Source organism: Chiloscyllium plagiosum, unplaced genomic scaffold (genome assembly GCF_037043375.1).
Source record: "Chiloscyllium plagiosum isolate Xiang-an unplaced genomic scaffold, Cpla_swu_hap1 HiC_scaffold_43, whole genome shotgun sequence".
Taxonomy (NCBI): domain Eukaryota; kingdom Metazoa; phylum Chordata; class Chondrichthyes; order Orectolobiformes; family Hemiscylliidae; genus Chiloscyllium; species Chiloscyllium plagiosum.
The window spans coordinates 25741486-25756635 of NW_028270181.1; the positions used below are offsets into that span (position 1 = coordinate 25741486).

The 15150-nt window shown below is 42.5% G+C and overlaps 1 protein-coding gene across 5 annotated transcripts in view; it reads right to left on the reverse strand.

Annotated features, from left to right (window-relative positions):
* gpx9 (glutathione peroxidase 9) overlaps positions 1-15150 on the reverse strand; it is a 121444-nt gene that overhangs the window by 59240 nt on the left and 47054 nt on the right. For 2 of the 5 annotated variants that reach the window (XM_087982486.1, XM_087982485.1), the window contains 2 exons: positions 7527-7633; positions 5359-5502 (listed from right to left, as the gene is read on the reverse strand). In XM_087982486.1, coding sequence (XP_087838612.1) covers positions 5359-5502; positions 7527-7600 — 218 coding nt within the window. In that variant the 5' untranslated portion in view covers positions 7601-7633. Of the gene's footprint in view, positions 1-5358; positions 5503-7526; positions 7634-9054; positions 9698-9747; positions 9767-9787; positions 9854-15150 lie in introns of those variants that run through there. The other 3 variants (XM_043678740.2, XM_043678742.2, XM_043678741.2) reach the window with 3 other exon arrangements.

Below are 15150 nucleotides of genomic sequence, written 5' to 3' on the forward strand. Positions count from 1 at the left end.
AGCACGTAGTGTCCTTGAGACCCTTCGGGAAAAGGAGAGGGCAGATCCTGTCGAGCGGTTCCCTGAGCAGACTGTCAAAGCCATTTGGCAGAATGCCTCATTGCCAGAACTTTCCAACAAGCACCAAGACATGGCTTGGCTGGTGGTGAGAAGGGCTCTGCCTGTGAGATCATTTATGCATGCCCGGACTCTCGCCGCACCGCACGCTGCCCTCGAAGCGGCTGCGGGGGGGACGAGACTGTCACACACCTCCTTCTGGAATGTGCCTATGCAGAGGAAGTCTGGAGAGGAATGCAGTGGTGTCTGTCGAGGTTCGTCCCGAGCAGCGCCGTGACGCGGGACTCCGTGCTCTACGGCCTGTTCCCCGGAACGCACACCGAGACGAACATCAACTGTGCCTGGAGGATCATCAACTCGGTGAAGGACGCTCTCTGGGTGGTCCGAAACCTGTTGATCTTCCAGCTGAAGGAGTTGACCCCGACTGAGTGTTGCAGACTGGCACATTCCATGGTCCAGGACTGTGTTGAGGGACGCGCTGAAGCTTGGGGCAGCTGCCGCCAAGGCGCGGTGGGGAAAGACCACCGTCTAACATCTGCCTGCCTAATGAAGAACAGGGGGCCCACGCAGTCATTTGGGCTCCGCTGGCGTCTGAGCTCAATGTAATCGCACCAACCTGTGAATACGAATGATTACCCTGTTTCGATACGTAAAGAAATGGAATGTTTACAGAATGATGACATGTCCAATTGTATAGATTAAATATATATGAATAAAGTATATTTTTGAAATATAAAAAAAAAAGAAACGTCATTCCTGATGAAGTGCTTTTGCCCGAAATGTCGATTTTCCTGCTCCTCTGATGCCGCCTGACCTGCTGTGCTTTTCCAGCACCACTCTAATCTTGACTTAAATCAGGAGAGGCCTTGCCATAGTGGTATTATCACTAGACTATTAATGTCCTGGGGACTCAGTGCGAATCCCGCCACAGCAGATGGTGGAATTTGCATTCAATTTATAAAAAACATCCAGAATTAAGAATCTACTGATTGTTGGAAAATATCCAACTGGTTCATTTATGCCCTTTGGGAAAGAAACATCCTTACGTGGTCTGGCCTACATAGGACTCCAGACCCATAACCAATGTGATTGGCTCTTGGGCAGTTAGGGATATGCAATAAATGCTGGCCTAGCCAACAACACACTCATTCTATAAATTAATAAAGAAAAAGAAAAAGATGGTTCCCATCAATACTCCCTCGAAGCTGTGCAGATACCCAGCCACTCCACAGTGCTGCACATGGCATTGTTCCAGAAGTCGGTGCTGTGCACTGGACTCAGAGGCCTGCAAAGACAGTAGGAAAATTAGAGGGAATGCTGGTGCCTGGACGTGTGTGAAATGTTGCCATTCATCTATGTCAGATCTGAAAACTTTATTTTAAATTATGCATTCAGAGGATGTTGGCACCACCAGCATTTTATTGCCCTTGAGGGGCATGGTGAGCCTCATTCTTGGTCTATGTGGTAGAGGGACACACCATGCTGCTATGAATGGAATTCCAGGATTTTGACCCAGCAACACTGAATGAAGTGATATATTTCCAAGTCAGGATGGTGTGTGGCTTGTTGGGAACTTGCAGCTGGTGATGCTCCCAAGTTTTGTTTTTCTACATGGTAGTGGTCATGTCTTCCGAAGACACTGTCAGGAACCTTGGTGAATTTCTACAGTGCATCTTGCAGATGGTACACACTTCTGCTAATGAGTGTCGGTCATGGAGGAAGTGGATGTGGAATTAATCAAGTGGATGCAATGAAGCTTGTTGCTGAAGCTGCATTCATCCAGGCAAGTGGGGAATATTCCATTACACTCCTGACTTGTGCCTTGTAGATGATGGGCAGGTTTGAGGAGTCAGGAGGTGAGCGTTACACAATACAGGATTCCTAGCCTCTGACCTATGCTTATAGCTTCAGTATTCATATAGCTAGTCCAGTCCAGTTTCTAGTCAATGGTAACCCTCAGGATGTTGGGGATTCGGTAATGTTAATTCCATTGAATATCAAGGGATGATGGTTAGGTTCTCTCTTGTCAAAGATATTGCCTTACACATTGGTGTGAATGTTACTTGCCATTCGTCAGCTCAAACTGCTGAACATTGTACAAATCAGCGAATATCTCCACTCCTGACCTTTTGATGGAGTGAAGGTCACTGATGAGTGGCTGAAGACAACTGGCCCTAAGACACTACCCTGAGGAATTCCTGCAGAGATGCCCTGGAGCTGAGATGACTGACCTCCAATAATCATCATCATCTATGGTATGATTAAAATTAATGTAGAATTCCATTTGGCTCCAGATTTCCTAGGGTTGCACAATGCAACACAGCCTTAATGTCAAGGGCATTTACTCTCACCTCACCTTTGCTATTTAGCTCTTTTGTCCATATTCTAACCAAGAATGAAATAAGGAGAGGAGCTGAGCAGTCTGGCAGAACCCAAACTGAGCATCAATGCACAGGTTATTGCTAAGCAAGTGTTGCTTATTAACACAGTTGATGACACCTTCCATCACTTTGTAGATAGTCGAGAATGGTGTGATGGCGATAATTGGTTGGGTTGTATTTGTGTTACTTTGTGTATGCAGGACATTGCTGTGCAATTTCCTACGTTGTTAGGTAGCTGCAAGTGTTGTCGTCACTGGAACAATTTGCCTAAGGACGGGCTCATTTTGGAACACAAGTCTTCAGTACTATTGATAGAATGCGGTCAAGGTCCAGAGTATCTGTAGTATTCAGTGACTTCAGCCATTTCTTGATGGAGTGAATTGAATTGGCTGAAGACTGACATCTGTGATGCTGGAGATATCTCACTCGGCACGTCTGACAAAGGTAGTTAGAAATGCTTCAGCCTCATCTTGTGCAACAATGTTCCAGGTTTTTCCATCATAGAGGATACTGATATTTGAGAAGCCTTCTTCTGTGGTATGTTATTTAACTGAGCACTACCATTGATAACTGATGTAGCAGGACTGCAGCACTTTAGATCACATCTACTGATTGTGAAATCACTTATTTCTGCATTATCTCACTTAACCACTAATTACATATTTCGGCAAGATGGCAGTGGAGTATGCTCATCCACTCTTCTTACTTTTCTTTTTTCTTTATAGTTTTAATTTTTTTTAGATTTTTTTCTACTAACTTACCTTCTGGAGACAGACAGCACCACCACCACCACCACCATTGGGCACACTGATTTTGGCAATTGGCTAGATGTCCAGTGTGAGGCAGCTGGGACACTTGGTAAGTTCCCAATGCCCGACATGTGGACCAATGGCAAGACTGAGGCCCAGCGCAGATGGCATCTAGATCAGGGCTATGGCGGTCTGGTGTGTGGTAGCATCAGAGATCTCAGGAGTGAGCCCAAAGTGGCGGTGGAGGTTCCCCCAACATCTGTAGCAATGATGAGGGCAGAGAAAAATCGAGCCAGGGCAGAGAAAGTGTGCCAAAGAGGTGATCGAGCCCTTGTAGGAAGTCCAGTCCCAACATGGCTAAGCATTTAAAGACTGCACTGGTTGAACTTTTAGCTTTATTTTCCATTCAATACTAAAACTGACTGTAATGTTTAACTTCAATCTTTTTTGTGATATACTAAGACTGACTGCAATGTTTACCTTTTAACATTGTTCCTTATTTCTTTCTATCTTGCACCTTGGTACATGTACCCAAGGCGGCACCATGTGTGGCGACACTGAAAACTTTTCACTGTGGATGTAGGTTTACTCACTGAGCTGGAAGGTTCATTTTCAGACATTTTGGCACTATACTAGGTAACATCTTCAGTGAGCCTCCGGACAAAGCTTTATATTTATATGTTTGGGTTGGTGATGTCATTTCCTGTTCTTTTTCTCAGGGGGTGGTAAATCGGGTCCAAGTCAACATGTTTGTTGATAGAGTTCCAGTTGGAATGCCATTAATGCCAACGGGAATTCTATCAATAAACACATTGACTTGGTCCTGATTTATCACCCCCTGAGAAAACGAACAGGAAATGACATCACCAACACAAAGAAACCCAAACATATAAATAGAAAGCCGAAATCAATAGCAGTGCTTCGCCTGGAGGCTCACTGAAGATGTTACCTAGTATGGTGACTAAACGCCTGAAAATGAACCTTCAAGCTCAGCAAGCAAACCTACATCCAGAACCTCAACCTGAGCTACAAATCTTCTCAAAACGTGCTAACTTTTCACTGTACTCATGTACTTTTGTACTTGATTACATATGACATTGAAGCTTAAATCTAAAACAAATGTATATCTCGCCATCATATCTTATTCAGGGCTTTCGTGCTCACAGAAATTACTTGCTGCATGTCTTCAATATGAAGTCTAACTGTGCCCTCTGACTCAAGCAAGAGCACAGCATCATCTTAAAGCTTCTCCGATTGCTTAACAGATAATGGCACTGTCTTTTCTGGTGCTGAGGTAAATATATCAGAAGACCAAAAGTATAATCAAATTAATTATTCTAACCCATCGACAACGGAGGGAAGAAGTAAACATGTAACTCCTCAATACCAAACAGTGGCCATCGGAAACAGCACATTACCAAAGTATAAATTGCCAACTCATGTTGGCAACATGAAGAATGACCACTTCAGGCTATACCATCCGAACGACAGGAAGGTTACATTTCATTACACTCCAAAGCATTTTACATCCAATGCTAATATGGGTTAAGGTCAAAAAAAATCAAAACACCAGGTTATAGTCCACCAGGTTTATTTGAAAACACAAGCTTTCAGAGAACTGCTCCTTCATCAGGTGCTAGTCATCATGGTGTGGGATAAGTGTTGAACATGACACCAGGGAGAAAGCCCCTGCTTTTTTTAAATGAAATATAGCTGTGCAACCTTTGATGTCTTCTTGTGAGGGACAATGGAGCCTCAGATTAAGCTCGTATCTGAAAGACAGCACATGTGATAGCGCAGCTGGAGTTATATTGTCCAAGTCTCTGGCGAGGGGCTTGAACCCACAACCTTCTGATTCAGAAATGATAACACTAGTCACTGAGTCACCAACAATTTGCTGAACTATAATGAGTGATTCTGCAAATTCAAGAGGACTAAAGTGAACAAACCAGAACCGAGCAGAATATTCCATGTCAAAACATTAACATTGATGATAAACTTGTATTTCCCCAAATTTTCAAATGTTACACTATACAATTTTGTAGGAGAAAGTGAGGACTGCAGGTGCTGTACCCTATTATTAACAATAGTGGAGGTTCTACAGGACTCCTCTCAAACTCAGATTATTCAGTACACTATCAAACTACCTGCAAGTGCAAAGAATTGCCCACCTGCTTATCTCTGCGAAGCCTGGGACATAAGCTGCCATCATTTCCACAAACATTTCCACATCAAAGTTCTCTTCAGACGAGTCTGGAGATCCAAGTTCCTCCAGTACACTGGTGATATAGGACAGAATCACCTCATCCATCACACTACAGGAGGAAAAAAATCATCAATGTGACTGTCCCACCTCAACACAGTCACAGTGTCGATCATCGAACATGCAAATGCATTTCTAGTAGCCTGACTGTATGGTTTCACAACTCCCTTTCTGCCAGGCCATTGAAACACTTTCAGCTCGATCACTTTGTTATTGTTTTACTGAGATAAAGTACAACTGTCTGATTTTATATGTCATAGATTCCAACTTGATTCTGCTTAAAAGTAGTATTTTTTTAAAAATCAATAACCGGTAAAAGAATCATTGGGTGCAAAATATTAACTTGTTTTTCTCTCTCACACAGATGCAACCAGACCTGCTGAGTTTCTCCACTACTCTGGCATACTTAGTACCTTCAGAACTCTGGCATCCACGGTGTTTTGCTTTTACCCAAAACAAATTACCTGGTCAGTTATGTTGATGTGTGTGGAACTTTGATTTGTGGAAATTGTTGCCACATTTCCAACATTAGAATACTTCAGAACTACTTAATGAGCTCTAAAGAAAATTGGGTTATGAATTAGGCAGTGTCAAAACATGCTTGAAAGCACTCATGTTGGGGAAAGAAACATCAATTGGTCAGGTTTTCTTCAAAACATCCATCTGCTATGAAAGGTGTCCACCCAATTATTCTGCTTGTTCCAGGTGATTGCATGGAGGGTTCATTTGGTCTAAACCACCTCTGTAGACAACATGTTCATTGTGCTTTCTTTAATTTCCTCCTTGGATCCATTACTAGTCATTCCCTTCTGAGCTCCCAATGACCTATCGAGCTTTGTGTTCTCTTCCCTGGGTCAGTGTCCCTGTTCTTTCCCTAAGAATTTGTTCTGTGATCCCTGTGTCTTACCCTGATGGCTGTGCCTCTAGTTCCTGTGCTCCCTTTCTGTGAGGTGCCTGTGACTTCCCTTCCTTGCTAGAGATTTTTCTGATGCCCCATGTGGTCCAAATCTCCTGTTTTTCAGCACCCTCCTGGAGAATATGCCCAGGTCACAATCATTCTCCTCTGAGCTGTTTTGTACTGTATTCATGTGCATTCCATTGTTGTGCCAAGATGTGGATTTCTGGCAATCCATTCAAAATCAGAGAACGTCTCAGCAAAGATCTTTCCTGACCCCACCCAGAGTCCATTTTAAAAACAACTGTATCCTAATCCCAGGTCACTAAGGCCATTAAACCATTTTACGTAATGTAAAAGTGTTGTGGCACAGTAGGGAGCATCACTGCCTATAAGCTAGAAGCTATGGGTTCAAATGCCAGTCTGGGACATGATGGCCAAAGGTGCATTCATAACATGGCTAAACATTTGAGTAACGACCTACAAACCCTTTAAAGCATGCCAGTAGCAAATGGTAAGAGACAGAGAGATTCCTGGTCAGCCATGTTTTATGGAGAGAATGTTGGAACCTCACTTGTCACTAACTACATCTCCAGACTGTAACATGGAGAAAGTGCTTGTCACAGCAACTCAGATTCCAAGGGAACTGTCAGACAGTACCACTTCATTTATTCTTTAACTATAGCAATTAGCTATATCAACAGACACTAACTATCAATAGGTCATACGGTGAAAGCGGACAATGTTTTGTCAGGGTATTCAGTTTTGGTTCAGAGTTCATACTCTGACCCGATTCAAAACATCAGTTTCAAACTAGAAAGGAAGGTCCAAGTACATATTTCAAGTTGGCATTTTAGTGGAGTAGTGATAGTATTTAGGCATTGTTGAGGGTACTATCTTTACTGTGAAACATTAAACCACAGGTCCTACTAAGTGGATGTAAAACAAAAAAGTCTAGCATATTTTTAAGAGCAAGGGAGTATCCCAATGCCCTGGCCAACATGACTTAAAATCAGATCATTTGATCAACTTCCTTTATGTTTTTGAGATCTTACTGTATGTAAATTGATTGCTGTGTGCACCTAAATGGTAACTCTATTTCAAAGTAGTTCAGTGGCTGCAAAGTAGTTTTGGTAACCTAAAGTGCTACATAAATGCAAGCTGTTTCCTTTACCACCCACCTGAGATCAGCATCTGGGATGTGAAGTTGAACAAACTGGGTCAGTGCATCCTGGATAATTTTCTCCAATGCCATGACAGCAATACTTGATCAATAACAAGGTCCCACCTGTAGACAAAAAGCATTTGAATGGTTTCACCTTACAGAAGGATTTCCAATTTTAATGCCTGCAGTCATCTCAAAAGTGATATTCTTCACTTGACTTTGCCATTCACTGCTGGCCCAAATGAATGGCACCCTGTGTATGCTTAAGTTGGATAACCAGCTACTCAATGCGTAGTTCCTATTCTGTTCCAGATTTATTTATTGTGTTGGACTTTCCACAAGAAAAAAAAAGACCAGCAGAGTATTCACATCTGGTTGGTCCTCTGTAACCACTTGCTGGGGTCATTCATTACCTGTCACACCAATCAGCTTGTTGGAATTAGACATATAAAGACTAAAGGTTCCTTTTATGAATCATAACTGCAATACAAAAAATAATTCCAAGTCACTGCAATCCTATACATCTATTTGAGGCTTTATCCACTTGATGTAGAATATGTGGCTCGCTCATCTACAGTCTTTAAAACTTTAACTTGTTGGGTCAACTGTGGCTCAATTGGTAGTGTCCTTACCTCTGAATCACTATGTTCAGGGTACAAGTTGAACTCGAGAGCTTGAGGACAAAGATAAAGGCTGACACTCCAGTGCAGTACTGAAGGAATGCTGCCCTGCTGGAGCTGCCATCTGTGGCTGTGATGTTAAACCAAAACTTGAGTGGATGTAAAAGCTCCCACAGCACTGCTTCAAAGAAGAGTCGGGCAGTAATATCTTAGGTCAACATTTATCCCTCAATCAATATCACAAAAATGAATTGATTATCTGAACATTATTTGAGAGAACTTGCTGTTTGGAAATTGGCTGCCAAGTTATTACATCAGTGAATATACTTCAAAAGTGCTTCATTAGCTACAAGGTGCTTTGAGACATATAAATATAAGTTTTTCTTTGGCTTTATATGAAATTTCTCCTGATTTCTTCCAGATTTTCCATGTACTGGGACATAGGATGAAGAGTCAACTTAAGTTTCCTTTTTTTTGGTGTCAAACAGAATAGTGAAGCATACCTTCACAGCTCATACAGCAGTAATGTTCCACCATTAGAGGAACATCAATCATGTTAAACATTGCATCTTCATAACAGACATGTCCGACCCCACACTAATTAACAATTATGTTTGTACATTCAACTCTACAATGTAAAATCCAGCTTATTGATTTTACAAAATTGCCTCACCAGAATACTCACTGAACCTCAAAAGCATTATCCAATTATTCCCACTCCCTCACCCAACACATATTTCCTTTGCATTGCTATCTATTTCACTTTTGAAATAAAATGTTGGATCTACTTCCCCCAAACTTTCAAGCAGTGCTTTTCACAACACAACTCTAACATTGAGCATTTCTTCATTTCCCCACATCCAAATGACTTTTCTTAAAACAAAAGAATTACTTTAAAATTTGTTATCTCTGGTACCAACCAACCTGCCAGAAGAATGCAGATTGTCATTGACCCTGTATAGGCGACTGTACGTCAAGTAGGTGCTCACTAATATTCCAAATGCGTTCTGTACAGAACACTGTCTGCTATTCTTCTTCCACATCATCTCAGTTCTTACATGGGGTATCGGAAACTCTGCAATGCAATTCCAATGTTGCACTAAACAAAGCCCCGAAAATCTTAATCCTCCCCTCCCCCAACTGCTAAAGACCCTCTCCACTTTGAGTCAGATGTGAGTTCAAGCCCAAACATGACAAAATGACGTTCTGAAGAGAATTCAAACTACATTCTAGCGTAGGGCTGAGGTTGCACTGCATTTTAAGAGGTAACATCTTTCAGATTAAGCCGAGCCCGTCTCTGCCCTCTCGGGTAGAGCTGCTCTACTCCAAAGAAGAGCAATGAAACTCTCACTGGGGTCCTGGATTAATGTTAGTCCCTCACCCAACATCGCTGTTGGTGGGATCTTTCCTACAGTACAATAATTTCTACGCTTCAAAAACAATTCGTTAGCTGCAAAGAGCTTCGGTACATCCTGAGAATGTCAAAGGCGCCATGGAAATGCAAGTCTGTCTTTAAAAGCCGGTAGAAGATGCAGGGTCATTCTGGAGGATACACACAACCACCAGATGAGAGAAACCAACGCTCCACGTCCCACATATATAAATTGGAAAACCCACTTTCATCGCCTGGAGCCTCGAGCTCCCGTTTCTCACTTACACCAACCATTCGATTCCCAACCGTCCCCGGAGCCCGCAACCGTCAAAAACCCGCCGAACACTAGCCACGCCCCTCACCGCGCGCTGTCTTCGAGCCTCCGTGAGTACTCACCCCGCCCCCCAGCGGCGCTGTCTTCAGCCCCCGAGCGCTGACCCCGCCCCCAGCACTCACTCCATCCCCCCCTTCAGCCCCCGCCCGGCGGTTCAAGTCTTCAGCCCATGTGCACTGACCCCGCCTCACGGCGGCATAGTCTTCGGCCACGAGCCCTGACCCCGCCCCCCGACGGCGCGGTTTTCGGCCCCGGAGAGCTGACCCCGCCCCCCCCGCGCGGTTCTGTCTCCTGGCCCCGTGCACTGACTCCGCCCCCCAGCAGTTGCGTCTTCAGCCCCCGAGAGCTGACCCCGCCCCCCGGCGATTCTGTCTTCAGCCCCAGTGCACTGACCCCGCCCTCCGGCGGCGCTCTCTTCGGCCCCCGAGCACTGGCCCCTCCCACCCCAGCCGAAGTGTGGTTCTGGAAACGTCTTTGACAGTTTGAGCCGTCGCCGATGCCATAACAGAATCGTCGAAAATAGACATCAAATATTTATCACAGTGTTAAATATAGACCGATATGAAATTACATCAAAAAGTACTTTCGCTGGCCAAGGGAAGGGAAGGAGGACCATTCCCCTCCAAAAAAAACTGGACACGTGAGGAATGAAAATTTTGAAGAGGCATTTAGAGTGCATTGGTAACAAGATTTGGAGATGCCGGTGTTGGACTGGTTAAAAATCGCACACCACCAGATTATGGTCCAACAGGTTTAATTGGAAGCACTATCTTACGGAGCGCCGCTGCCTCATCCAGTGGTTGTGGAGTACACCATTTATCGCAAACGTTTACAAAGTGATGTAACTGAAATGATACATTGAAAAATACCTTGATTGTTAAGTGTCTCGTCTCACACACACACACCTACACTCACATGTATCCTATCAGACTTAGACACTTTACATGCCCACACACACACATATACACTCAACTCTTCTCCCGCCCCCCCCCCCCCCCCGACACACACACACACACGCACCTTCTCACAGACTTAAGACACTTTACACTCACAACCCCCCAGACAGACACACACACACATACACGTTTGTGGGGTGACTTTGTACTTGCAGAGTTACAATGTACTTGGCTCAAAAACTGTACGAATCCATGTTAGACTCTGTTAACTAATTTTTTAGATTAGAATTAGTCTAAACATTATGGCACAGACAGGGAACGGGGGGCTGACACCTTCAACATAACATCTTATCTGGCTGACACCAATTGATTTCGCTGCTCCTGGGATGCTGCCTGAACTGCTGTGCTCTTCCAGCACCACTAATCCAGAATCTGGTTTCCAGCATCTGCAGTCATTGTTTTTACCAATTGTTACAGTTAACCTGAGAATGTAACTTTTAAAGAAAGTTTTCTGATTTACATATGAAAGAAGTGAGGTAAGGCTTTTGCCCAAAACGTAGATTTTACTGCTCCTCGGATGCTGCCTGAACTGCTGTGCTTTTCCAGCACCACTCTAATCTAGACATATGAAAGAAGTGAAACTATCATGGTCATTCTAACGGATAAGAGACTTAACAAACAGTCAAGGTATTTTTCAATGTATAATTTCAGTTACATCACACTGTAAACTTTTGCTATAAATTCTGTGTCTTACAATTGTGTACTCCACAACCACCTGATGAAGAAGCGGCGCTCCGAAAGCTAGTGCTTCTAATTAAACCTGTTAGACTATAACCTGGTGTTGTGTGATTTTTAAATTGGTAACAAGTGTATGTGTCATAGAAATTTTTTTAATTTGGAAACTTATGGCACTGAATGAAGATATTGTGGAAGAGCCATTTGTAATTATATGTTCCAATTTGTGGTCCGTCGCTTACTTTTTGAAATACAATTCTGCCTTTCCCATTTTTTCAGCTTAACATGTTAAAGCAGGGGAGTCGATGACTCGGGCATAAGCCCTTCATCAGGAATGGTGGGTGGGGCAAGGTGGCTGAGATAAATAGGAGGCAGGATTCTCCTGCTCCTGAGATGCTGCCTGATCGGCTTTGCTTTTTCAGCGCAACACTTTTCGACTCTGATCTCCAGTTCTCACTTTCTCCCAGACGCTTTAACCTTAATGCAAAGCCTCTTCCAAGGATGCCCACCTTGAAGAAGTTCTCCTCCTCCTTCCACAAGGATCTCAGTGAGTCTCTATCTCACTGCACACCCCAAGTAATTTAAGCCACCCAACGCCTCGAGGAAGAACACCTCATCTTCTGCCTTGGGTCCCTCCAACTAAATGGCATTGGCATGGACCTCATCACTTTCCTCATCTTCATCTCCCTCCCCCTCACTCCCAGATCCAACCCTCCAACTTGGCACCCCCCTCTTGAACTATCCCACCTGTTCCCTTTGACCTATCACCATCACCCCCCCATTATCTACTTTTCCCCCCACCATTCCTGATGAATGGCTTATGCCCAAAACATCAATGCTCATGCTCCTCGGATGGTGCCTGACCTGCTGTGCTTTTCTAGTGTTACACATTGACGCTTCTAAATGCATGTTAAATCATTTCTGATATTAAATTTCACCAGTTAAGAAAATTATGCCAGGTGTACAAGTATCGAGCATCAACTTCTATACTCTCACTCAGCAAAAACAATTCAAACCAATGGTATATTCCACCAAATTGGCACATTTCAGGGTTTTCTCAGTTAGCTACACTTTTCCTTCTGAATCACAACATTGTGGATTCAATCTTCTGTAGGCATACAAATAGGAACATTGTGGTTAAAGCAAAAGTAGGATCGATTGGGGGAAAAAAAAGGGATTTACACCTGAAGGCAGAAGACATGGCTGAGGAGTTAACTGTATACTTTGCATCAATCTTTGCCAAAGATTGGTGACACTCAGGAGAAATTCTGTCAGTAGAAGCGTCCAAATTACTAACGAAGAAGCATTGGATAGATGGTACTTACTTAAAGTTGACAAGGCACTGAGACTGGAGAAGTTGCATCAAAGGATTTTGAAGAGAGCGAGAGTGGAAGTTACAAAGGCACTGACTATTAATCTTTCAATCTTACCTAGAGTCAGGATAGGTGCCAGAAGACAGGAAAATGCAAAAATTATGACTTTATTCAAGATAGATTGTAATGATAAGCCCAGAAAATGTAGACCAGCGTATCCAAACTCACTGGTGAGGGACCCCCTAAAGACAATTAATTAGGATAAAATTAGTAGTGCATGGAAAAAAAGACATGTTGATTAGGAAGAGTCAGTATGGACTTTTAAAAGGGGTACTTGTAACTAACTTACTGAAGGATTTTAATTACCCGCATAATATTCTGGGGACCTGGGTTCAAATCACAGCACCACAGATGTTAAAATTTGAATTCAGTTTTAAAAAGTCTGGAGTTAGAAGTCAAATGGTGACCACAGAAGTATTGTCAACTGTAAAACAAAATTCCATCCGGTTCACTAATGTCCATTAGAGAAGGAAACGACAAGCCTAGTTGTGCCTTCAGACCCACAATAATGAGGTTTGACTCTTAATTGCTGTCTGAAATGACCTAGCAAGCCACTAAGTTCAATAGCAACTAGAGATGGGCAATAAAGGCTGGCCCAGCCTGTGACACCCACATCCCATGAGTGAATAACAAAAGTAGTAAGTCTTTTCTCAACATGTAGGATTGCCGCTGCTGGGAGACTGGAGAGATACCAGCACTTGTGCAACTGTAAGAGTCTTTAGGGAGAGCAAAATGCAAAATCTTGGATATCTCCCACTCAAAATCTGTGTTCCTTTGTTTGTGCTTATGCCTTTAGGCATTTTGCTTCCCACAAATAATCCTGAGAAGCTGAATAGCATTTTTTTCTTAATTATTTCTGTTACATTAAAGCTAACATTAATTATCTGGTGCATAGACTGAAAATATGCCTTAAGAAAATATGTCAGAGGGCTGTTGCCAAGAATCTTTCAGTTTACAAGAGGGCAGGGCAATGAACTAAAAATACTCGAGTTTTAAATAGTTATTCAAGATTCATAAGAAAGACCTGTTCAGTGGCTTGAAAACTAGACTTTATATTTTTGCTCGTTTAGTCATTCAGAATTGTTGTAAGGTTTTGCTGCCAGCACCATACCTCCATTGACAACAGCACAAATTGGAGAATTCAAGATGAACATTCACAGGATTCCAGATTCTCCTGCATTGAAATTAGTCACTGAAAATAAAGAATACAGAATCTGGCGAATTGATCTCTGATTCTCCAATCTGCCCTCCTATTGAATGATGCTCTTACCTGGATGTGGAGCCTCACTACTTCTAATTGTTTTTAAAAATTAATTACTCAGATTAGCTTAGAGAGCTGGGTCTATTTATTACAGACCAATGGAGACTTAAAGATGATCTACAAAGTTCTATTAAATAATGAAAAAACAGGACCATTAAAAACTGATTTGGAAGATAGATTTGAAAGACTTCGGAGGGATGTCAGCTGCACAGAAGTAGGAATAAATTGGATGTTGGGCGTTTTTCATCTGGGATTAGAGAGTCTCTGAAATATATATTGCTAGTTGGTGCAGTGTTTGGCCTAAAAGTGGGAACTACAGTCGTCTTGGGGCAGAGACTGGATCATGTAAAAGAAAGGTGGAGTATTAAATGATGTACAGATGTTAATTGAACTCATGGACTAGTTTTGATTGCCTTATTGGGCCAGAAAGTGATTTTCCAGAACTTATTCCTCCTTTGACATGAGGTACATTTTCCCTGTCCCAGGAGATCATGCATGAAAGGAGGTAGCTGGTCATGTTGCTCCAGATATTACAAACAGGTTCAGAGAACCAGCTGGTCTTTTTCGAGACTTCATTCTTGTCACAACTGAACCAGGCATGTTTGCTGAATAATAGTTGAACTTTGAATTTTGCTCATTGTATTTAGACTTTTTAGTTTTTGAGAGTTTCAATTTAAAATAATCACCAGTACCAGCTTTATGTTTTACATAAGAAAGACGTTTAGTTTGTTACACCACTATTGCTGAAAGTTAACAGTAAAATGAAAAAGTATTTAAATGATTAGCTAAATTACAGAATGATTTAAAGTAAAGATGGATAAAAGGCATATAGCTGAAAATAAGATGGGTCTCTTATCTTTGCAAGTCTTCTTCACTCTTTGAAGTCAGAATTGAGCCGCTTTAATGGCTTCAGTAGATAAATAGATGGGAGGTTTCTCCCACAAGTGGAATTAACAGCAAAAACAGAAATTGATGGAGAAACTAAACAGGGCAACATCTGTAGAAAGAAAGCAGAAATAACATTTTGGGTTCAGTGATCCTTCTCAAGA